The following is a 24,199-nucleotide window of genomic DNA, read 5'->3' as shown; positions in this document are numbered from 1 at the left end:
GCAGCATAGAGGAGGGTCTGGAGCCTGCAAGGGCAACAGAGAGGCAGCAGGTAGAGATTAAAGGTGGGCGGGTCTGGCCAGGAGTGGGCTACTGGCTTATGGCTGCAGGATATCTGCTGCAATCCAGACAGGAAAGTGGGAAAAACCAAGCAATGTATCAGAGATGGGGAGGAGGCCATTCAAAGTCAAGTATTCCCACTTCCTGAAATTTCCTTTCCCTACTCTCTGCCTGACAAAGCACCCCCACTGTCTTGCAGTCCTTCATTTTACATTCTTTTCCCCGTCTGGACAATGAGGTTCCCGAAGGTAGGGACTGCATCTTACTCTTAGCGGCAAGACCTAGCACAATGTCAGGTGCAGACTGACAGTTCCAATAATGGAATTAACTACATGAATGGAGAAGAAGGGAGGCAGAGAGAGACAGGCAGACATAGGCTGCCTAACCGACAATTCAATCCCTCTGCCTTCCCAGATTCAAGTCATCAGCTTTGTCACAGAGCAGAACTGGGACTCCCTGGAGGTATTTGACGGTGCAGACAACACTGTAACCATGCTGGGGAGTTTCTCAGGTGAGGTGGGACTTCCAGGGACCTCAACTCAGGGGGCAGTGGTGGACTTCATCATCATCATCATCATCATCATCACCACTGAGATCTAGTTGACATGCCATAAAATTCACCATTTCAAAGTGTCCAATTTGCAGGTGTTAACTGGATGCATTTTGGTGATTGTATTACAAAATATACAATTACTGAATTATGTCACACCCCTGAAACTAATATAATGTTATGTGTCAATTATAGCTCAATAATAAAATGATAAAAGTGCCACAGTGAAAAGATAGTGTCCAATTCAGTAGTTTTTAGTATATTCACAAGATTCTAAAACTATCACTGCTATCTAATCCCAGAACATTTTCATCACCCCAGAAAGGAACCAGGTACTCATTTGCATGCACTCCCCATCGCTCCCCCTCCCCCATCCCTTGGCAACCACGACTTGGCAACCTACTTCCCATCTTTATAGATTTGCTTGTTCTGGAAATTTCATATAAATGGAATCCTACAATATGTAGCCTTCTGGGTCTAGCTTCTTTCACTCAGCATAATTTTTCAAGGCCCCCCCCCCATGTTGTAACATGCGTCAACACTTCACCATGTGGCTCGACCAGATTTCACTTATGCATCCGTCAGTTGATGGACATTTGGTTGTTTCCACTTGTTGGCTAATTATGAATAATGCTCCTATAAACATTCATGTAGATATTTCTGTGGGACATGATTTCAATTCTCTCGGGTATATATACCTAATGGTGGAATTCCTGGGTCATGATAACTCTCTATTTAAATTGGGGGGGGTGGGGGGACTGACAAACTGTTTTTCCAAAGTGGCTACACCGTTACCAACAGTAGACTTCTCACTGAGTGTGGTGTGTGCTTTTGCCCAATGCCCAGGACAATTATCTGGGTCTTTCAGGCTTCAGAATTCCATGTTGCCAAGATAGAAAAAGGAGTCATGTGCACCGTATACACTGTCTACACTGCCTGGATTGGCTAGAGAATTCTACGTGTCAGAGTTATTTGAAGATGGCTGGAAAGGGACCAAACTCTTTGGCTGCCTGTGCAACTCCCTCTACCGTTGGCACATGGCTCTGCCACTGCTCATTCTGCAGAAAGTTGTTTGAGGCCTCCTCTCCCTCGGCCACTGGAGACCCAGCATTCTCAGAGGGTGCTAATGTAGCAAATTTGTCATGTAGCAAGTTTGATAGTTGGGGAGATGTGAGGGTCTTGGAGCAGAGTGTCAGCAGGTAGCAAAAGCAAGAGATATGGGAAGGAGCTTGGGGGCCGGGGGTGGCTAATGGTGAATGGTCCCTGTTTCCTTGCCCTAGGAACAACCGTGCCTGCCCTTCTGAACAGCACCTCCAACCAGCTCTACCTTCATTTCTACTCAGATATCAGCGTGTCAGCAGCCGGCTTCCATTTGGAGTACAAAAGTGAGGATCCAAAGTTTCAGCTGCGTACAGGGCTTAGGGTGGGGATTGACAGGTATCAAGGACCCACAGTGAGCAGGGGTCACACTGGGGCTGTGTATTCTCCACCCCCACGTAAGCCTGACCACAGACTTAGAGGAAGGTGCTGAAGCTCAGGGAAGGTCTGAAAATCCTCAAGACTCCTCAGCCAGTAAGTGATGGAGCCAGGATTCTCACCCCAGTGTCTGCTACTCAGACACCTATGGGCTTCCCCTTTGTCCACACCAGGACTGGGAAGGGAGCACAGTCATTGGCTTTGGTCCAGTATATACTTTGGGATGTAATAAAATAGCGGGTGCTCTCCCCTGGTCCTAAACTCTGTCCTCTCCAACCCCTGGTTCTGTGATTCAACTGCCTTTGAAGTTCCTGTCCTCATTAGAAACTTCACACCTCTTGCACCAGATTTCTCCCCCTCAGCTCAGAACCTTACATCCTGGTTTCCAGTGTCCCGAAGTGGTCACAACGAAAAACTCATAAAAGAGAAAGGCTCGTGGATGCGCCTTTTGGGACAACAAAGACAGAGGTTGCTGGGAGACTGTTGTCATCCTGGGACAGCCTGCCATTCCCCTTCCCCACTGGGTATAGGAGAGGATAGATAGACAAAAGTACTTGTTTTACATTTATCCAGCAAATAGTTATTGAGTGATTACAGTGTGCCAGGTGCTCTGCTGGGTTTTTCTAGGTTTGGGAAAGATCAAGATGGTTAAGTCCTCTCAGAGTCCATTAAAGAGAGGCAGACATATGGACACAGAAGCACATTAAAGTATTACAGGTGCTCTCCTCTATGTCCCCACATGTCCCCAAATGGGAGATCAGTGGTTCGAAGGAGAGAACAGTCACTTCTACCTGAGACAGGTGGAGAGGTCAATGTCATAAAGAAACATTGAGTGTCTACAATGTGGCAAGTCCTGTGCTAGATGCTCACAGATAAGAGGTGAGTAAGACATGGCTTTTGCCCTCAAACACAGAGTCTAGGAGGATAGATGGACAAGGGAGCAATAATTTTAGTGCAACCTAATATGCTAAGAAGGTGCAGAAGAGGGGAGCTAAACCTGGCCAGGTGAGACCTTACAGAAGGGGATGCGTGAGTTAGGTGTGGAATGAAAAGTAAGAAATGTGGAAAGGTAGAGTTGGCTTGGCCATCTTTGACAGCATGGGCCCATGCACATGGAAGCCTCAGTTGGTGCCAGAGGCCTGGTAAGGTCAGCACTGGAGGTTATGCAAATGTCCAGCTGATCTCCAGAATGAATGAGCTTTATCCAGATGGTTGGGAGAGGATTAGTTGGATCCCAGGATGCTCATGGCCTGAAAGAACTGAAATGTGCACCTGATAGGAAAGACCTCGGGCAGCTTGAAGCAAGGACCCCAAGGAGCAGAGGATAGGACACGGACCTCTGAGACCTTCCTCCCTGCAGACCTCAAAGGCTTACTCTCCTTGTGGACTAAAGTATTCTGAGTTTCTTGAATAGTTCACATTTTTTCTTTTATCCTTTTTTCTCTGTTCTGTCCAATTTTGTTTCTTTATTTAGTATTTTAATTTGAGTCCTTAAATGTTCCCTAAAATCTTTTCTTTTCTTTCCTCTTCCAAAGATATACTTTCTCTTGTCATTCTGCTGCCTCATTACCAGGAAAAGAAAAATTCACCTCTTCTCAATTTGTGGTTGTTGTTGTTGTTGTTGTTCAAGGGAACTGGTAGTTTTCTTAGTAGCTGATGTTTATCATGCATTGTCTGTCCTCTGATGGTGGGAAGGGCTGAGGGAAAATTGAGGTCCCCATTAGTATTTGGTGACTGGAATTCCTAGGAGCCAAAACCGTTTTTGTTTTGTTAACCTACTATTCTGTTAATTTTTGATAATCTACAAAGAGGATGCAGAAGGGAAGAATTAACTGCTATTGTGGAGGCAAATGGTTTTGAAGGGTACTGAAAAGTCATCTCTACTGCTATGACTCACTTAATGTTGATTTAGTTGAAATGGAAATATAACAATATGCTTTCCAAAGCAATAGATTGCATATGATAAAATAATTCTTCCTTTGTTGTAAGCATGGCTTAAATGAAGTCAAGCTGTGCAGTGTAAGAGAAATTAGAATGGACTTGTCTCTGTCTCCCTCTTTCTTTCTCTCTTGGATTTCACTTTTTTCTCTTACCATATTCTTTTGCTCTTGCCTCCTCTCTCTCTCTCTCTCTCTCTCTCTCTCTCTCTCTCTCTCTCTTTGCCCCTACTTCTCTACTGGTAAGTAAGTCTCATGTTACTAAGTGGTAGTCACCCCAGTAAATGCTGAGTTGCATCATACTTGAAGTTCAGGGAGGAGTGGGGAGAGAGAGACAAGATGAAGTACTTCAAATTCAGCTTAATGACTGTTTTAATACTGTCTTTGGGGTATTTAGCCCAGCTGCTGAGATTTGTGGACATAGGCCCAAATAGCCTTCATTTCCAAGAATCACATTTACTTCTTGAAAGCATATGTAGGACAGGAATTGCCTCAGGAAGGCGCAAAGGAACTTTCTAGAAGAGTGAGCAGTGTTGTGTGGCTTTGATAGGGGTTTGGGTTATACAGGTGCATGCATTTGTCAAAACTCAGCAAATGTACACGTAAGATCTGTACATTTTGTTATATGTAAATTTTCCTCAGAGGGAAAAAAGCATGTGTAGTTATCTCGTGCACACATCGACTCTCAGCTCTCAAAGTGGAAAGAGGATGAGGATTCATCAGCTGCCACCCAAGAAGATGAGTCTAGTGCTTGGTGGTCTAGGGTGGCCAGTCCTTCCCATTCCTTTTCCACAAGTGCATGGCTCCATGAAGGCTCTGCATACACATGGCTTCCCCATGGAGCTTGTATCTTCCAAGGGATCTGGGATCTACTAGGAGAGCTATCTATCAGAAGGTATCTAACCAGGAATCTAACAGGAGGGCTGAGGCTGCCCCCTCCCAAACTCTCTGGGCCATGCAAGTGCCTGGAATCAGACCCAACCGTGAAGTCTGTTAGCCCTCATCCCTGGAAAACCACACTGCAAGTCTCACGCAGCAATGCATGGGGATTTACGTAGTACCTCTTATTTATTTGTGTATTTATTTATTGCATCTTAAGTGCCCGCACCCGCAGGGGGGCCCCTGCAGGGCACAGGAGAGGCATGAAGCCCACCAGTCAGGAGATGCTCTACTCCCATTTGCTGTGGGTTTCCACCGAGAGAGAATTCAAAGCAGGACGAGGATGATTTCAGGAGGGGACGGGAGGGGAGCAGGGTTGGGTCTCGCATGAGCTCATGTCACCTGTGAGTTTGGCCTCCGCTTGCACAGACCTGGGGTCACACTGGTCTTGGTTTGAATCCCAGCTCTATGGCTTGCTAAGGGCACATCTCTGGGCCTCTTGGCCTGTATCCTCACCCGTGAAAAGGGATGTAAAGACTCCTTCAAGGGATGAGATGATGTGTGTGACACACTGGCCCCAGTTCTGCTTGTGGGAAGTCTCAGCAAGTGCTGCCCCAGTGATGGTGGTGGGTGGGCAGCGGGGAGGAGGACCACAACGAGGAAGATTAGGATGGGTGTCCTAGCAAAGCGCTGTGTACAGTGCTGGGTATATTATCAGGACCGAATGAGTGCAGATGAAGTTGAAAACTCGAGAAAGGAGAGTGAAGGAGAGTTTGAGAGCCCTTAGAGGTGATCTTGGAAAGGGATGGAGCCAAAATCATGACAGTCCTAGAATGTCCCATGAGAGGGTGAGATTTCATATAACACTCAATGGGGACCCATTTTAAATTGCTGAATAAGGAAGTCCATGATTCGAGGAGAGAGCCTAAGAAACGCCAGTTGCCTGTGAGTGCAGGATGGCCTAGGGCATGGAAGGAGAGGGAGGTTGTGAGGGATCTGGCAGTGAGACAGGGCCGGAGCTGACTGTGAGGGCCAAGCAGCAGGAGACCCCAGTACTCCTCCCAGAAAGGAGCTGGCCTCATCTTAAAAATACAACAGCAGAAACAAGGCAGCCGAGGGTCTCATCTGCTGGCAAACTTTTTTTCCAGGAAGTCTGTCCTAGAGAGCAGGCCTGTCTGAGCCCCCGGAGCGACACTGACGGGTCTCTCTCTCTCTCATAGCTGCTCTCCTCCCTCCTTGCCTTTCTTTCCCCTCTCCCAGTTTCATAGCCCGCAGGAATTGTCTTCATAGAGCAAGGAAAATGGAGGGAAGTTGGGGGTCTGAGAGAAGTGAGGGAGGAGCCTGGTGAAGAGGTCTGGGGGCTTGGAGCCAGGTGGGCATCTCCCGAGCTCTCCTGCTCCAAAGTACTTCTGCTGATCCCAGGGGGCAGCCACATGGCCCCCGGGACGCCTGCCTGCCCCAAGGAGCCTCTGTCCAGCCTCTGAGCCATATAAATATTCTGACTTTCTCTGTGCGCTCTGAGGGTTAGCACTGGCCTAGAGGCTAAGAGCAGAGAAAGCACAAATTAGAGCCCTTTCTCCTCCCTGCTGCCAGCATCACCCTCTGCCTACCTGTGCACTGACCTGCCGGGCTTGTCCATTCTCCTTTCGGTTTGCCTCTGTCTCGTCTAGCTGTGGGCCTGAGCAGCTGTCCAGAACCCACTGTGCCCAGTAATGGGGTGAAGACCGGCGAGCGCTACTTGGTGAACGATGTGGTCTCTTTCCAGTGTGAGCCGGGATATGCCCTCCAGGTACCTCCCCTCAACACCCAGGTCAGGAAACGGGTATCCCCTGAGATGTGTTGGACCAGCCTCATGCCAGCCTAGCTGCAGTCACCAAAGAACAGGGGAAAGACCCTGAGGTCCCCAGGGACCATTGTCCTTTCCCAGAGCTGTTCATGCAAAAGATGAGCTTTGCTGATTTTGGCGATTTAGCACAAGCCAGCCTCAGAATGTGTTCCTGCAAAGTTTTGGTTCGATTAGACTTCAGGAAAATTTAATCTTCCTTTGAAGGCCATGAGGGAATCTAGTAATTAAAGGAGTCTCACAAGGAACCTTTAGTAATGAGAATTCTTTAGTAATGGCTGTTAATAAGCATCCTTCCCCAAAGTCTCTCACCCTCTGCCTCATCCCACCCCACAGAGGGTTTGTGTATCTTTGTGTATCTTGTTCCTCAACGCAAGGCCCCTGAACAAACCCCCTCTTCTGGGTTGTACATACAATTGTGCCCACGGGGGCAATCAGCCCATCCCTGTTCCTGATTCCTCCAGGGCCACGCCCACATCTCCTGCATGCCTGGAACCGTGCGCCGCTGGAACTACCCTCCGCCACTCTGTATTGGTAAGAGAGCCCCGACCTTTTCCATTCATTCATACCCATTTTCTACCAGGGATTTGAGCTCAGTGACATATCGTTGGGATCAAGTTCAAATCAAAAGACAGATTGGTATTCTGAGTCTGTGCAAAGACAGTAGTTTTCGGCTGATGGGCAGCTCTTCAAGGGGGTCATGACTTCTGCAAACCTTCACCCACCCAATAGAAAAATCACAGGAGACTTGCCCATTTGAAAACACGATGATGACCATTCAGATTCCAGATAATTGACCAAAGCCTGAATGGAACCCCTGGGCAATTGAGCCCTTCCCCTATGACTTTTCATGGGACAGACAGATAAAATCCACTAATAAAAAATGTGGAGGGTTACATGTGAAACAAGAACTTAGCTTGGTTGGGTTTCTTACCCTGTGCTAAGCAATGATGAAGAGATCCATGGATACAAGAAAAGACAAGGTCTCTGAAGCTTCTAGTCAGGGTGAGGGAGAGGGAACGTGACATTTATTGAGCATCTATTACATGCACGTCACTGTGCTACGAGCTTCCTCACAGCAGCTCTTCAGAGGAGGTATCATTGCCCTCATTTTGCAAATAAGAAAACTAAGAAAAAAAAGAAAGAAAACTAAGGCTTTTAGGATTAGAAAGTGACTGGCACCATTAGGAATGGAAACCTACTTTTCTCTGATGCCCAGCCCATGTAAAGTGCAAATCAAGGCTGACCTTGGGATAAGAAGCAAAGTGAGTGGAGAGAGCATCATTTGGGCATAATGGCATTTCCCCTCTGTGATATCACCAGGGTGCAGGGTTTGGTCACCTGCTCAGCAGTCAGAAATGTGACTGGCCCAGGAGAGGCACTTCTCCCCATTACATATTACAAAGTTCTTGCCAAGGAAACCACTCATGGTAACAGCAGCTACAGGCCATAGAGTAGCTGTCGCCAGTTTACTGTGTGCACCAGCCACCGTTCCAAGTGACACAAAGTCCTTTCTGTTGTAACTTAATGACAATCCTGTGACATAGGTGCTGTAATTGGCTCCATTTTACAGATGAGGGAAACTGGGGTTTGAAAGGGTTTAGAACGTGCCCAGAGTCACACAGGAAGTGAAAGCATTGGGATTGTGAGCCAGGCAGTCAGCGCCAGAGCCCCCCAACTCTGAACCCGGACACTGTTGCATTCGGGCCTGTTTGTCACCCTCTCCCCAAAATGCCTTTGCTTAGACACTGCAGATCCCTCCCCTCCACCTCTTTCTCTGGCTCCCATAACAAGCTAGTCGCTTGAAGCTGCATGACTGTTTCCTGAAAGATGTGAAAGAAGAGAATGGTTGTCAACTGACCAGGCTGTATTTATGCTCCAGCCCTGCATCTGCAGGTGAAGTCGCCTTGTTTAGAGTGTCAGGTGCCCCAGCCCCTCATGATTGGTTCCCCATGGAATGCTAATCACAATCACTTTGGTTGAGGGCAGAGGGCAGAGTCTGAGGGTGGGCACCTAGTAGGGCCACCCAACCCCATGGAATGTATATTTGTAAAGAGTTTGGCATGGTGCCTGGCACAGAGTGGGGACTCAGTGCATGCTAGTCCCCTTCCTTCCTCCTTTCTCTTCAGTCTTGGGAGAGTTGATTGGACAATGATAGAGGGAGATTTGAGGCATAGTGTAAGAAATGGTCACACTGCTCTTGGAGCAGACCGCTTTTGCTGCATGACCTTACTAAGGGAACTGACCTGCGAAGGGCATGCTCAAGGTCAAAAGTCATAATTTGGGTTTGTGGACCATTGGGCGGTGCCGGGATGCTGAGCCACCCTTTCTGCACTTACACATGTTCTCAGTTTTGCCCAAGTCTGCAGCTGTGTAAAGAGATAACCTGTAGATTCCTTTGGATTCTCAAAGGCATTTGTGACTTGGGAATGGTTAAAAAAGCTGCTGCTCTAAGGGAACATCCAAACACTGACATGGCTCCATGCTGTCCTAACCTTCTATCTGGTCTCATTGTCACAGCACAGTGTGGGGGGACAGTGGAAGAGATGGAAGGGGTGATCCTGAGCCCTGGCTTCCCAGGCAACTACCCCAGCAACATGGACTGCTCTTGGAAAATAGCGCTGCCTGTGGGCTTTGGTAAGTCTCCATGCCCAGGCCCCAGTGCGTCAAGTAACCATTCCCTGCAACCGTTCAGCATAACCTTGGCCAAGACAGTATAGCACTCTGCCTCTCTATTTCCTCATCTGTTTGACCTCTCATACGATTGTGAACATCAGTTAAGAATGGTAGAAATGAACACTTTGGGCACATAAAACATAGAGAAAATAATCTTAGGGATGGCCATTATCATTATTATTTGAGTAGTAAGCTAAAATTCAGGACTGTGGAATGAGAAATTACTCAGGGATGGTTGAAAAAGAAAAAAATCTTTTACAGAGACTGGACCTCAAGTTGTGCTTTTAACTTCAATATCCCATTTCTCATCCTAATTAAATTATACAGCCAAGGTCAATATGATATAGAGTTTGCATTCTTTATACGCACATTCTGGCTGGTCTTAAAGATTGGGAGATTTTGTGTGTGTGTGGAGATGGAGTATGCCAGGCACGGGGGTTGACGGGGTGTGGAGGACATCGGTCTGGGTACAAAATTTAATTGCTGATGATTCATTCCTGACTGGGAATATAATTTAACCCCAACATCTCTGTTGGAGAGGTAAATGATTTGTGTTGACGTGGAACTAATGGATCATCTTGCCTGAGTCACTGCCCTGCTCCTAGGGGACAAAATGTCCTGAGGGGATTTCTCCTGCTTCGGCCTGCGCTCTCCCACTCTGTGACCTCAGGAATCAAGGCCACCTCTTTGCGTCCTTTACTGTTCAGCCTAGAGTAGGTCTTATGATGGAGAAGGGGCTTTCAGGAGAAAGGGATCCAGTTGACCTACTTCAAATCTGTTCTCAGAGGAGGAAAGAGGTTGGTGAACCTTCAGAGGATGGAGTCTTGTATTTAGAACCATCTTCTGGAGGAACCTGGGGACGGGTGATCAGGGTTCAAAACGGTGAGGACTTAAGCAGCCTTGGGAAACTCCAGATTTTAGACAATGGGGGAAGAGGAGCTAGGAGACCTTATAGCTCTGCATCCAGACATGGCCACGAGAATCTCAGATGATAGAAGGATGGAGGGAATGCAGCATCCAAAGGAAAATGGAAGTTTAAATGAGAGGTACGTCATTGTTCTCTGTAAGTCCTGATGTTCAGCCACCAGAGCTCTCTATCTCAAAGGCCTGGGTGCTTATTCGGCCTCTGCTTATAAGCCCCCTGCAGGGTCCAATCACAGAAGACCTTGCTTTCAAGTGAAGGTTGGACTCCAGCGCCCACCCTAATATGGCACCTGGTTTCATTGTGTAAAGAGCCTCTGAATTTACAAGCTTCTACCACTAGATGGCAGTGGTCATGCCCAGTTCTTTCCAAGCCCATTCAATTCAGAAATCCTGGAATCCTTGAAGAGCCCCTTCAATGGACATGCTGCCCACAGTGTTGGGATGATGGATGGGCTGCAGACGACATGTCCAAAAGTTTGACAAAAGTGATCATTGTCAAACTCCATATTTTGAAAACAGTCTGCATGTGCATTATTAGAGCAGTGAATAATGTAGTTGGATAATTCATAAAGTGGAATTAATTAATATGTAGTTAAAACCAATGAACTTTATATATCAACAAGGATAGACCTTGAAAAAGACAATATTGAGCAAAAAAAGTTTACAAAACTATATGCACAGCATAACAACACTTATGTAAATGTTCAAGACAAATAAATCAGACAAATATTTAAGAATCTAAAAACATGAACTGAAAGATATCTTTCCAATTCATGAGAGTGGCCTTCTATTAAGGGAAGAAAGAATGGGAGAGAGCAGGAGACATGAAGGGTCCTCAATGTTATAAGTCAAGTCTTTATTCTATTTAAATAATTAGACGCAAAAAAAAAAAAAATCACGTATGTGTGTCCATTCTACAAAACTTGGAAAGTACAGAAAAGAACATTTTAAGGATTAGAATCCATCTGTAACCCCACCATGCAGAGATAATCGCTGACAACTTATTCCTCGCCATTAGAACGGAACCGCTGTGAAGACAAGGACCTGGTAGTTCTTGTTTATCCCTGTGCAGTGCCTAGTGCAGCCCTGATGTATGGCAGATGCTCAGTAAATATTATTAGTGAATCAGTGAACATTCTTCCAGTTTTTTAATACCAAAATTAGAATTACATAATGCGTGCTACTTTGCAGTCCGATTTTCACAATTAACATAGTGGACATTTTCCTATTTGCTTAGTAAATATATGTCTTCAATATCATTTTTAATGGTAATCTAATTTTGAGAAATCTCACCAGTAAACAAATGTCAATCTTCCCACCTCCATTCTGCAGAGTATATTAATATGTAAGTCAAGCGCTTAATTAGATCCATTCAACCTGTCAAGTGGTTAGGAGATCTTGATTAATCCAGTAAGATCCCTGGGTATAAACTTCACTGATAATGTATTCTTCTAATTTCTGAATTATCCTAAGTGTTCGAGAAGATACCAGTATGATGGAGTTCATGTCTTTTGATTGGATATAGTCATTTTTAAGTGGTGGTATTTTTAAGTAAAAAGTTTATTTTAGCAAAGCTATCTTTATACTAATAGTAGGCTTATGAACCACAAGTCAAATATTAGCCCTGAGCTTTGTTTTCAATAAAATGGACTAGGGATAGAGCTCTGGAATGACCAGTGCCCTTTATTCTGAGTGAATAATATATTTTTAAGTTGAATCCTGCCTCAAGACAAAAGACTGGAATGGACAGTAACTCCCAGAGTTGTGTTCTGGGAATCTTGGTTGGGTGGGAAGCCGGTAGTAGGGATGCATGAGGTCTGGCAGGACAAGCTTCCATGAGGCCGCATGTTTGAAGCAGGACTCTATTGCTTTGGACACTGTCTGCCTCTGTCTTGCTCCCAGGAGCTCACATCCAGTTCCTGAACTTCTCCACTGAGCCCAACCACGACTTCATAGAAATCCGGAATGGCCCCTACGAGACCAGCCGCATGATGGGCAGATTCAGTGGAAGCGAGCTTCCAGGCTCCTTGCTCTCCACGTCCCACGAGACCACTGTGTATTTCCACAGTGACCACTCCCAGAACCGGCCAGGATTCAAGCTGGAGTATCAAGGTAAAGACAGGGAGTGTCCGTTTGCTCCTGTCCAACCCCTTCTCTTACCCATAGCCACCATCTTCCCAGCCTTCCACGTAGGGGAAAAAAAGAACACAAGAAGGGCTGAGGGGTGGGGGGGGGGGCAGGCCTATCTATGAAGGCTTCCTTTTGGTGGCATGTCTCTGTGGCCCCATGAAGATATCTAATCTCCTTTGGCAAGCCTCTTCCAGGGCTACAGGCCCAATGGCTGACAATTTTCCCTGAGCTTTCCCATCAGGCATCCCTGAACGTCCAGCCAGCCACTTCCCCTCAGCCTTGGTAGGCTTACTTAGTCCCTCTGGGTCCTCTCCTGTGTGTCAAGCCCAATTGCCTCAGCAAAGCTCCTATCACATGACAGAGGATTCTGGTAACAACCCTGGAGCGCCCACTGAGCCTTCACAATGAGACAAGCCCGTTGACTCCTACTGAGGGTTTCCTGACCATGCTCACTGGGGCTCTACCTTGCCGAGGTGAAATCCTGTTATAGGCCCCACCCCTCCTGGTATGCTTTTCCTGGAACAAGCCCCCTCCTCTCCAACCCAGGCTTTCCTGAGTGAGGGGCCCTTATCTGTGGCTGTGCAGACTGCGCTCAATCTGTGTAGCTATACACAGCAGCCCTAGATGGGCCCAACTTGTCCCTCAGATGCTGCCCTAGTGCGACTGGATGAACCATTTGTTCTAACCTCTTTTTCCAGATTCTTTTGACTTTTTTTTCATAATTTTGGACTTTGTTCCAATCTTATACATGCTTATAAAAAAATTAAAACGTTACAGATGTTTTTGTGAGTACATCACTGAAGGACAAAATTCTCCCATAATCACATCTCCAACCCCACCATGCAGAGATACCAACGAAAGCCCCATTTTTTTCTGTACATATATTGATGTAACTATATCATTATATTATATCCAAAATTGTATCATACTATAAGTGCTGTTTTGCAGTTTTCTTTTTTAAAGTTGATTTTTTAATTATATAAGCAGTTCACAAACACACTCACCTTGTTAAAAAGAAAGGGAGGGAGGAAGGATGAAAGGAAGGAAGGAAGAAATTAAAGCCTTGTGGGTAAGGCCAAGCCTTCCTTGTCTACAGCCTCCAACTCCAGGCCCATTCCCCAGAAGTAATCACTGTTGTTTTAATATGATCTTTCTGGATCTTTTTCCATGTGTTGACATGGAAACATATAACATATGTTATATGTACCTGTGAAAATATGTGATGTTTCGTGAGTTCTTTGGTTGTGTTTCCTATATAAATATATAGAATGGTCTATATACATAACACTCTGATATTAGACTTTTTCATCCCTTGTCAGAGATGAATACTGACCATGGATTCAGGCTTGTCATTTAGGGAAAGGGGTATTCTACAAGGTGGGCACAGTTGGGCCGGTTACACAGGCACTGCCTCCTTAGAAGGAACGCCAGGGAGTGTGGCTGGGCTTGCCACCACCTGGGACACCTCGGGAGGAGGAGCTGGGCTTCTCACACCCATGAAGTGGCAGGGAGATGCTGTGTTTCTCACCCAGAGAGTGCTGGCCTCCTTGGTAGGAGGAAAGCTGCCCCACCCCAGGAAGCTGTGTGTGAGCTCATCACAGAGGCTGGCCCTAACCAAGAGCACATGTACCTGTCAAGGGCACACGGCTTCAGTGGGGGCGTGAGCTGTCAAATGGGTCATGACACATCAGACGGCCACATTCTGTCACATGATCAGCGCTACCCTCTGGGACACACGCGTGTCTCTCTCAGGTTTCCCCTGTGTCTTCGTTTGCCAGGGCTGCTGTAACAAAGTACCACAGAGTGGGAGGTAGGAGTAGGGGACTTCAACAACAGACACTTATTCCCTCACAGCTCTGGAGACTGACAAGTCCAGAGATCAAGGTGTCTTCAGGATTGATTTCTTCTGAGGGCTGTGAGGGTGAATCTGTTCCAGGCCTCTGTCCTCGCCTCTGGTGGTTTGCTGGCAATCTGGAATTCCTTGGCTTGTAAAAATATCACCCCCATCTCTGGCTTCACATCCCTGTATGTCTCCAAATCTCCCTGTTGTATAAGGACATCAGTTATATTGGACTAGAGCCCACCCTAATGACCTCATTTTAATTTGGGTAAAGATAGTCAAAGACCCTCTCTCCAAATAAGGTCACGTTCTGAGGTGTTAGAGGTTAGGACTTCAACATAGGAATTTGGGCAGGGGGCACAATTCAACCCATAACACCTCTGACAGGCCCAAGTGCTCTTCCTGAGGCTTCTCCTGTTGGATAAATGCAAGTATTGATGACACTACCATTGTGACAGGGACGGCTCCCCTGGGGCCTGCCACACACGTTGTGCCTTCACCCCTGTGACAGACATAGCCCTGCCCACTGGGTCCACATGATGGCACCAGACACTCACTGAGTTCCCCATGTGATAAGCCCACTTGCCCCTATAAAAGTTGTGCCCCTGAGTCCCTCCGACTTCATTGACATCTCCCCGTAGAAGAGACCTACTACTTCCACAGAGCCCTGGTCTCAAGCTCAGTCCCTCTCACTCCCACCTGAGCTTCTGAGACACAGGCCAACACGTGGCCAGCAGCCCTCTTGTGGTGTACGCATCACTCACACTGGAGCTTCGTGTGTTCAGAAGCCCAGTCCACTGAGGATTTCCCCTTGTTGGGGGGAAGCAAGGCATAGGGCAGGGGGGTTCTAAGTATGCATTCAGAGGCCCAACACCTCCACCAGGAGTGGCTCCAACTGTGTGAGAGGCCCAAAGATGGTGGGCCTACCTCCTCCCATTTTACCTTCATGACTTGGTGGATGTTCCTCTTGAGGCTTCCCTCAAGTCACAGGCCCAGCTACTCCCTCAGTGCCTGCCTAAGCCCCACAGACCTAACGATGCCTCCTCTTATGACTAGACTTAACAAGGCCCACTGTTAGTTAGTGTCAGAGCAGCTGCTTCCCTTCAGATTTGACCTCGACTTTCTTTAGGCTTCTCATTTGTGATGGCCCCAACCACTCAGACTGGGTTGTCTCTAGTGCCAGAGACCCAGGTCCTCCCACCAAGGCCTCCTAATTTATGACAGGCCCAAATAGGGCCCACATTCTCCACCTACGCCCTCCTTAGCCCCATGGAGCTGTACCTTGTACACAGTCTCTGACCACTCACCCCAGGTTTTTCCTTTATGAAAAGACCTGTTTCTAAAAGAGCCATCTGTCCCCACTGAGAGGCATTCTGTCAAGCAGGCCCCGGTCTTTGTGGTCCCACGACTTTCTTTGAAGAAATCCAACTCCTTGCTCTTTCTCAAAATTCCTTCTGTTAGATACTCTGAACTTCCTAGGCTAGAGTTTTCCTTTCTCCTCTCAGGTAGTATTCCCATAAAATTTTTACTAACAGCATAAGCCACTCTTACTGGGTCTCTCAGTGTGACAAGCTAAGCTTATTTCATTAAAACTTCTTGGGGCGCCTGGGTGGCTCAGTCAGCTAAGTGTCCGACTTCGGCTCAGGTCATGATCTCATGGCTCAGGAGTTCAAGCCCCTCCCGCCCCCCCCCCCCCCGCCAACCCCGTGTCGGGCTCTGTGCCGACAGCTCAGAGCCTGGAGCCTGCTTCGGATTCTGTGTCTCCCTCTTTCTCTGCCCCTCCCATGTGCGCTCCCTCCCTGTCTCTCAAAATAAATAAACTTTAAAAAGTTGTTTTAAAAACTGTATCTGTTCCCACCATAGTGTCTCCCTGTGGGGCAAACCCAGCTGCTCTCCCTGAGGAGTGCTTCTTTAGGAGAGCTAATCACTCTTTGGGTTCATTTCTGCCTATAGGCCCAACCTCTCTCTTTGAAGCTTCTTCTGCTAGAACAGGCTCTGAGATTTTTGAAAGCAGTCCAAGTACTGTCTCTCTTTCTGAAAAGCCCAGCTCCTTCCACGTGAGAAAGTTCCTATAAGAGACTCTCCCTCTGGCTGCTCCTAGCTTCTGATGTGAAGCCACTCTTTTCTGGCTCCTCACCATTGCTGGGTCCACAAGTTCCCACTGAGGCTTTTCTATAGAGACCCAGTCCATTCATTCAGTCACCTCACTGGGCAACAGGCTCCCTGCTTCTACTAACCTTCATTTGCCAAATTGCCCAGTACCCCTTGCTACTGCCAGGGCCACGTGTCTTCTTTGGCTGACCAGCCACCCCCTCCCACCACAGCCGCTCCATTTTTTGACACAGGCAATTACCTCAATGATTTCCCAGTGAAACCTGCCCGGTTCCTCCCACCGAGGCCTCCCTCAGGAAGATGTTGACTGGAAATACACAACATAGTCACCATCCCAGAAGGAGGGCTCTGAAAATGTCAGCTTCGTGATCATTGTTATTTATGTTGTTATTACATGTAATGAATTCATCCACTTCCATGGAGCATTCATTTGATCTCAACTCCCACTGAGAATTTCCACTGTGGAAAGCTCTGTCTACCCCACTGCCAGTTTCCTGTGTAGGGTGGGCCTGATTCCGGACACAACAGCTGTTCTTTTTCCTGTGGATCCAATTAATCAGAGTCTATGCTCTGTGCACATGCTCAGTAAACCCCTCTGCAACCCCTCCCTGTTGGGACAGGCCTCCAGTACTTCCATCAAGGTATCTCCTTTTGAGTTGGACTCACCTATTCTCAAGGAAGTCGCTTTCTTGCTCTTTGGAGGGACTTTTTTGTATTACAGTCACACATATTCCTTTTTATCTAACAATTCCCTCTGACAAGCTTTTCTTCTAGTCACAAGATTGACTTACTCCTGCCAAGTTCCCTCCATCTTGAAAGGTTCTAGTTTCTCAGAGTCAGAAAGACCCCACTCAAGTCCTCCCCTGACTGCTTCCTTTGTTTGTGATCTAGAACATGGTTGTCAGGATTAAATGAGATGATCCACATGAAAGAACCAAGGTCAATGCCTGGCCCCAAGCAGGTACTCAATGAATAAGGGTTCAACCTAGCATTGTCTTCCCTAAACCTTTTTCTCCCATGGAGACAGTAATAACAGATAACATTTATTTAGCTCTTACTATGTGCCATACTGTACACAGAGCTATGCATATAATATCCCACTTAATCCTCACAATAACCATTTTCTAAATAGGAAAACAGAGGCAGAGAAAAATTAAACGTCTTACCCAAAGCCAACAACTAGTAAATGACAAAGGTCCATCGGAGTCCAAGTCTTGGTGCTTCACCATTATGCTTACTTTCTGCTGCTCCTATATTCTGGTTGAGGGGAAAATGTCCAAAGAGAATAAAGTAACCTTCTCTCCTGATCTTTTCCAGCCTATGAACTTCAAGAGTGCCCAGACCCAGAGCCGTTTGCCAATGGCATTGTGAGGGGAGCTGGCTACAATGTTGGACAATCAGTGACCTTCGAGTGCCTGCCAGGATATCAACTGATGGGCCACCCCGTCCTCACATGTCAACATGGCACCAACCGGAATTGGGACCACCCCCTACCCAGGTGTGAAGGTATGTCCCTCCTCATCCATAGTGACTCCTCCTAAGGAGACTGATCAGAGTACTCCCATGCCCCATGGAAGCACCCATGCTGGGGAGTCCAGGAAAAACTTGTCCATCCTGTTTTCATATGGAAAGAACCCAGCCTGTCTGGGCAAAGAGTCCTAGGCACAGACCTCTGGGCCAACCTTGGGAGGACCTGGAAGAAATGTGGGCCACAGCCAAGGGAATACCTACTCAACCCTTGGGAAACCCAACCCATCAGAAGGGAAGACTCTGTAATCTTTATCTCTTTCCTGAGATCTACACTTGTATATCCAAAAACGTTTTAAAGAGCTTCACTTATCCAGAGGCACCTAAATCCTAATATATTAGATATTAAAGGCATCGTTTTTCTGTCATTCAATGGAAATCCATCTAGTGAAGGGCACCTTTAGTCACCTGGTTACTTGGCCCTTATTTGGGCCCCTCCCTCTCCCCCATCTGACTTATTCACCAAGTCTTGATAATTCTACATCCTGATTACCTTTCAAATGCATCCACTTCTCTCTATCTACTGCCTCTGCCTTAATCCAGGCCACCACTTTGATGAGGCTCCTCACTGGTCTCCCAGCCTTCAGTCTTGCCCTCCTCAATCCATTTTTCCGAGTGTAGCCAGTGTGCATTTTCAAAACCATCAACATACTCCAGACACTCCCCTGCTCAGAAGCCAGCAAGGCATCCTCATCTCTCTTGGGGTAAATTCCAAACTCTTTTAGGTAGCGCACCATGTCCCTCAGGGCCTGGTCCCTGCATACCCCCCAGGATTCTCCACGCTCGCAGATTTTATGTCTGAAGCTGAAATACTTGCAGTCATCCCAGTGTGCCCTGTTCTCTTGCCTCTGGTTCTTAATACATGCTGTCCCTCCCTCATAGAACATCACTCTCCTCTCTTGCCTTGTCTACTTAGCCTTGTCATCCCTCAGGTCTGAGTCTAAATGGAAATAATACCAAGAATCCTTGCCCACCCTCACAAGACCAGAGGAGGGGTCCTCCAGTTGTTCCCATGGCATTCCGTGTTGACAGCGTGTTCCACCCTATGCTGTAAACACCAATCTACTTAGCTGTATCCCAGTGGGCTGTGAGTGCTACAGAGCAAAACCAGGTGCCACAGTATCCTTGCTCCCCTTCATTTCCCCAGGCTGCGCCTGACACTGACACTGAGTGGATGTCCAGTATGTGTAGGAAAGGGGGTGTGTCCATGCATACCCCTTTCAGGATGCATGTGCATTCACAGGAACCGTATCTTCCTTCTAGAGGCATTGGGATTCTTTCTCTTCACTTTGGTCTGCCCCCATCCAGATGTCTGCTTGTTGCCTCATGCCAGCCACATGTACTCATTAGTCTGGACCAGGGGGTGTTTGTATGTATGTTTGGTTTTTTGCCCTTTTTTCTCCTCCCTGGTGACTGAATCAGAACATTATGGAGACTTCATGGCCTCTTCATCCCCTTACCCAAAGCCTACATCAGAGTGAACCTAAAATTGGGTGTTACTTTCAAGGGACAGAAAAATAGGGATAGAAGATCATATCTATGCAGCAAATGCCTTCTCTGTGATCTGAGTACCAAGCTGGATATTTTACTTGCCTCAGTTTATGGAACCACCACCACAGTGCTACATGGGGATACCCTTATTCCCATTTCACAGGTGACGAAAGAGTCTAGACTAATGTCTAGGGCCATCCAGCCAATAAATGGTTTAGCCATGATTTGAACCCAACTTTGGTCTTCACTACAAGAATCCACATCTCTTGGTCAAGACCAAATGTACCACTCTAAGAATCTTGAAGCAAATAAAGAGAGAGAGAGGAATACTCCCATAATTTCCTAGTTCATCCCAGCAAAAGAACTACAGCCCTGACTCTGAATTCTTTCCTCCTCTCCATTCCTAGGAAGGGAGAGGGGAGAGCTCCAGTGGGTCCTTCCTTCTGGGCTGGTCTCATCCACAAGAAGAAGAGAGAGGCCAGGGGCTGAGGCTGGCCCCCAGAGGCATGTGCTCTGAAGGTCAGGGGCCAGATGAGGAGTGGTGTGCTAGGACCAATAGGGAAAACCACACATGGTCATCTGCAGCCCCATCACGTCTCCCCATGACTCCTGACCTCCCTGAGCAGGATAATTTGTGCTGGGTGCCTACACTTTGTAAGGAAGTCATCTGAATTTTCAGGTGGGGGGTGATCTCCCACACTCATCTGTGTTTGTGTCCCTTCCCTGGCAGTCCCCTGTGGTGGGAACATCACCTCTTCCAATGGCACTGTGTACTCCCCGGGCTTCCCCAGTCCATACTCCAGCTCCCAGGACTGTGTCTGGCTGATCACCGTGCCCATTGGTCATGGCGTCCGCCTCAACCTCAGCCTGCTGCAGACAGAACCCTCTGGAGACTTCATCACTGTCTGGTAGGGCCAGCTGCCATGTCGACAGCCAATTAGAAAGGGGTTTTAATTGGGCTCTAAACTGGGGTTACTCATTTCTTTGTTTAGAAAACCAAGAGCTGCATGGTTTTAAGTGGTCGTCCACCTCCTGGCTTTCAAATAAACGTAGTTAATGAGGGCTCAGCTTCAAATTACCTTTTGTGACTCCTGGAAGGGAGAGGAATGGCAGGGCAGTGATTTCCAACCTGGAGTCCCACCTCGGGGTCAGAGGACAAGTGGGTAGGTGTATGAATAGGAATGGTCATAGCTACACAAACTTTTCTCAGTTTTTCCAGAGTCCAAACCAAAATCCTACATTTACCTAACATAAGCTACCCAGACTGGCGACAGTTTGGGGGTAGAATTCTGTGAAGTCCCACTGATCATCTCCTGCTGAACCAGTATTGTCCAACACAACATTCAGCAGTAATGGAAACATTCTGTATCTGTGCTGTCCAGTACCATAGCCACCAGCTACAGGTGACCACTGAGTACTTGAATGTGACTAGAGTGACTGAGGAACTGACTTTTAAACTTTATTTAATTTTAATTAAATGTAAACAGCCACATGTGGCTTACTGGTTACCAAATTGACGATTCCACACTGAGTGAGAGTTAGAATATCTTGAATGAATATTAAAATGGGAAAATGAATTATTAATCAATAAGTGTAGTCTCCTAGACAGTCCTTTCCAAACCACCGGATCTTTGGACAAATATATAATTTAAAAATTCTTTTGTTTGGGAGTTACTGCCATTCTGGGAATCAGCAGGGGATCGTGGGATTCTCTTGCCCAAATTCCCAGGGCTGGATAACCATAATCAGACTGCCCTGGATTAATTTCCAGTTTCCTTTCCAGGCTATGGCTAAGAACAGATAGGAGGGACTAGATACATTTCCAGGGAAGGAATCCTTTGCCTAGAAGGACAACTGGGGATATCTCTGCTTGGGGACAAGGAAGTGGGGCTGGCATGGATAGTAACATGAGCTTCCTGCAGCTCTTCCTCAGCCCCATCCTACTGCTGTTCAGTCTCAGAGAACCTGTGATAAGACCTGCATCCCTGCCCAGTGGCTCCAGTGGCTTCTTGGGTGAGACTGTTGCCCCCAAGCCCATTATGGAGGCTGGGCTGGTGAAGAATCAGGTGAATGAGGAGTCAGTGTGAGCCTTGCTGGCTCTATCAGCTTTGTCAGCAGACTGAGTTGGGAGAGATTAGAGGGAGGTCTACAGGACATTGGAGAAAGACAGTGTCAAGCACAAGAAGAGTCACAGCCTCCCACTCCAGGTCTCTTTGAGGGCCACTGATGGAACCGGGTGGAGCAGGCAGCCGTGGTAACTCATGACATGCCAGCACCTTCTTTCCTATGTGCAGGGATGGGCCTCAGCAGACAGCTCCACAGCTTGGAGTCTTCAGCCGAAGCTTGGCCAAGAAAACAGTGCACAGTTCATCCAACCAGGTCCTGCTCAAGTTCCACCGTGATGCGGCTATGGGTGGGATCTTCGCCATAGCCTTCTCTGGTCAGTATGGAAGCCTGGTGTGAAAGAGGGGCACTACGCTCTTGAATCAGGGCTGCACTTGACCCCTGGCTCCACTATTCACAATTGTGTGATTCTGAATGAGTTACATAGCTTCTCAGCCTCAGTGTCCTTGGAGTTATAAGACTTCCATGTATTCACCTATGTGAAATCTCCCAGCACAGGGCTCCATACTTGTAAGTTTTCCTCCTTCACACACACTCTAGGGCAGAGAGGCACATGATGCTGACCCTTGGTGCCAAATCCAAGCTTAGAGGCAGCAGGATGAGGCTTCTCACCCAGCTGGTTCACATCCACTCACTGGCTGGGTTTTCCACTTACTTGTGCCCCAGCTTGTCCCTTGGCACCCTCTAGAGGGCTGTCCCACTCCGCTGGAATCCAGGGCTTCTGTTGACCTCACAGGAAGTGCTGTGCACAAGTGAAGTCATGGAGAATTCAAGCAGGAGGAGCATGAACAATTCAGGGTAGGTTTGTCCTTATTGGCAGCCAGTTTTCTTCTGAGAGCCCCAAGTTGCGGACCCGGATACTTCCTCATTTTTGTTATAGTGGATATAGCAGAGAAAAACTTATAGAAAGTTCTCTGTGGGCTTATGTCCATCTATAGAATAATCCTCCATATTACAGTTTGCAGAGCATTACATATATTTGAACTGGAAATCAGGAAAGCTTGACTTTATTCCTGGCTCCATCTTGCAAACACTGGGTTTTATCAGATTTTAAAATTTTTGCCAATCTGGTGGATTCATGAAATAGCATTTCACTCTTATGTTAATGATGAGGTGAGCATCCTTTCATATCTTCATTGACTATTCATGATTCCTGCTCTGTGAAATGCCTGCTCCCCATAGAGCTTTCTTCCTCCAAGGAGACAGAGATAACAAACCAATAAGCAGACAAATAAAATCTTTGCAATTTGTAATAAGTTGCTATGAAGGAAACAAATAAGATAGCAAATGAAAGGTGGGGAACTCTGCTTCATGTAGAATAATTGTGGAAAACCTGTTGAGAAGCGATATCTGAGACAAGAACTAAAGAAAAAGAGGGAGGTAGACATGGAGATTGGGGAGCAGGACTGGTGTGGGGGAAAGAATGTCTGCCTTTCTGTAGGCAAATATTAGCTCTAAATAAATTCCTTCCCATATAAGGACTAATAAGTATAAAAGACAAGTACTTTAAAGAGACCTATGAACAAGATTCTGCAGTATTTTTTAATGAGAAAATAGGATTTGAATTGCAGAGAAAAATGCCCTTGAAAACATATAGTTTAGGAAATAGAAGTAAATTTTGGAAAGCATAGAAGTCTAGACAATGTGGACTCCAAATAAGAGATCTCCAAATAAGAGATAAATAAAAGGGGAGCTAAATGTCTTCCCTTCCTGAACAATTCAGTCCTAAAGCTGTTAAATGGGACGAAGCAAAGTGACATCCATGCCTTCAGGGCGTGAGCCAGGCTGGGGTGTCAGAGGGGAGAGGGAGTCCACGCTGCCCAGGGACAAGGCTGGCATGGGGTGTCCAGGCTCTGAGCAAATGGAAGGAACATCCATGTGGGGTAGGAGCCCCAGCAGAATGAGGAGGGTATCCACACTGAGGACCCATCAGAGTCTGGGGTGGGGGATGCAGTGAGTAGGGTATTCATGTAAGGGGGCTGTGGCAGGAGAGATGGGAACTCAGTTCCCTACAGGTGACTGATCAAATAAGTGAATATATCAAGGACAACAGGTGTCTCACTGAAAGAGAAGAGGGTTAGAAATATGGAAAGAACAAAAACTGGAATATACCCAGGGAATTGGGTTGGAATTGGAGGTATCAATGTGAGCTATGGTTTTCAATATGTACATACAGATATAGAAGGAAATGAGGGTGTGAATGTGGGTGTGTACATGTACATACATCCCTTAACTCTTTCCACTAAAAGGGCTTTGAAGTAATGACTCCTCAATAGCAATGAACACATCTAGCTCCAGTTACTGGTTTCCAATAGCATTTTCACTTGAATGGACCAAAACACCTTAAAGAAATGCTGACTCCAGGACTGAGGCGGAGAAAGTACAAGATGAGCCTGGAACATTTTATGGCAGAAAGCAAGGAACTACTCAAGGAATGATGCAGACGTGACAGAGGGACATAGACACGGGCTTGAAGGGGCTCCCAGTGACCATAATGGGGATAATTTGAGCATCCAAGGAATTAATATTGGTAACAAACTGTAGCTGATTGAATAAACCAGGACACCATGTATATCCAAACAGGTATAAGTTAGTTAAACAGTTAATTAAATATTATGAGGAACAGAATATT

General features: G+C 46.8%; 1 protein-coding gene across 1 annotated transcript in view; it reads left to right on the top strand.

Moving 5' to 3' along the window:
- The window catches only part of CSMD2 (CUB and Sushi multiple domains 2), a 553,689-nt gene that overhangs the window by 434,525 nt on the left and 94,965 nt on the right, over positions 1-24,199 (top strand). Inside the window, exons 36-44 of the mRNA XM_040455784.1 lie at positions 473-569; positions 1,889-1,993; positions 6,571-6,689; positions 7,208-7,277; positions 9,264-9,380; positions 12,246-12,455; positions 17,743-17,931; positions 20,174-20,351; positions 21,738-21,883. Of these exons, the coding sequence (XP_040311718.1) occupies positions 473-569; positions 1,889-1,993; positions 6,571-6,689; positions 7,208-7,277; positions 9,264-9,380; positions 12,246-12,455; positions 17,743-17,931; positions 20,174-20,351; positions 21,738-21,883 (1,231 nt within the window). The remainder of the gene's footprint in view (positions 1-472; positions 570-1,888; positions 1,994-6,570; positions 6,690-7,207; positions 7,278-9,263; positions 9,381-12,245; positions 12,456-17,742; positions 17,932-20,173; positions 20,352-21,737; positions 21,884-24,199) is intronic.

The sequence above is a fragment of the Herpailurus yagouaroundi genome, unplaced genomic scaffold, assembly GCF_014898765.1.
Source record: "Herpailurus yagouaroundi ecotype Mexico unplaced genomic scaffold, PumYag 77, whole genome shotgun sequence".
Classification (NCBI taxonomy): Eukaryota; Metazoa; Chordata; class Mammalia; order Carnivora; family Felidae; genus Herpailurus; species Herpailurus yagouaroundi.
This window is presented reverse-complemented; position numbering and strand designations above follow the sequence as displayed.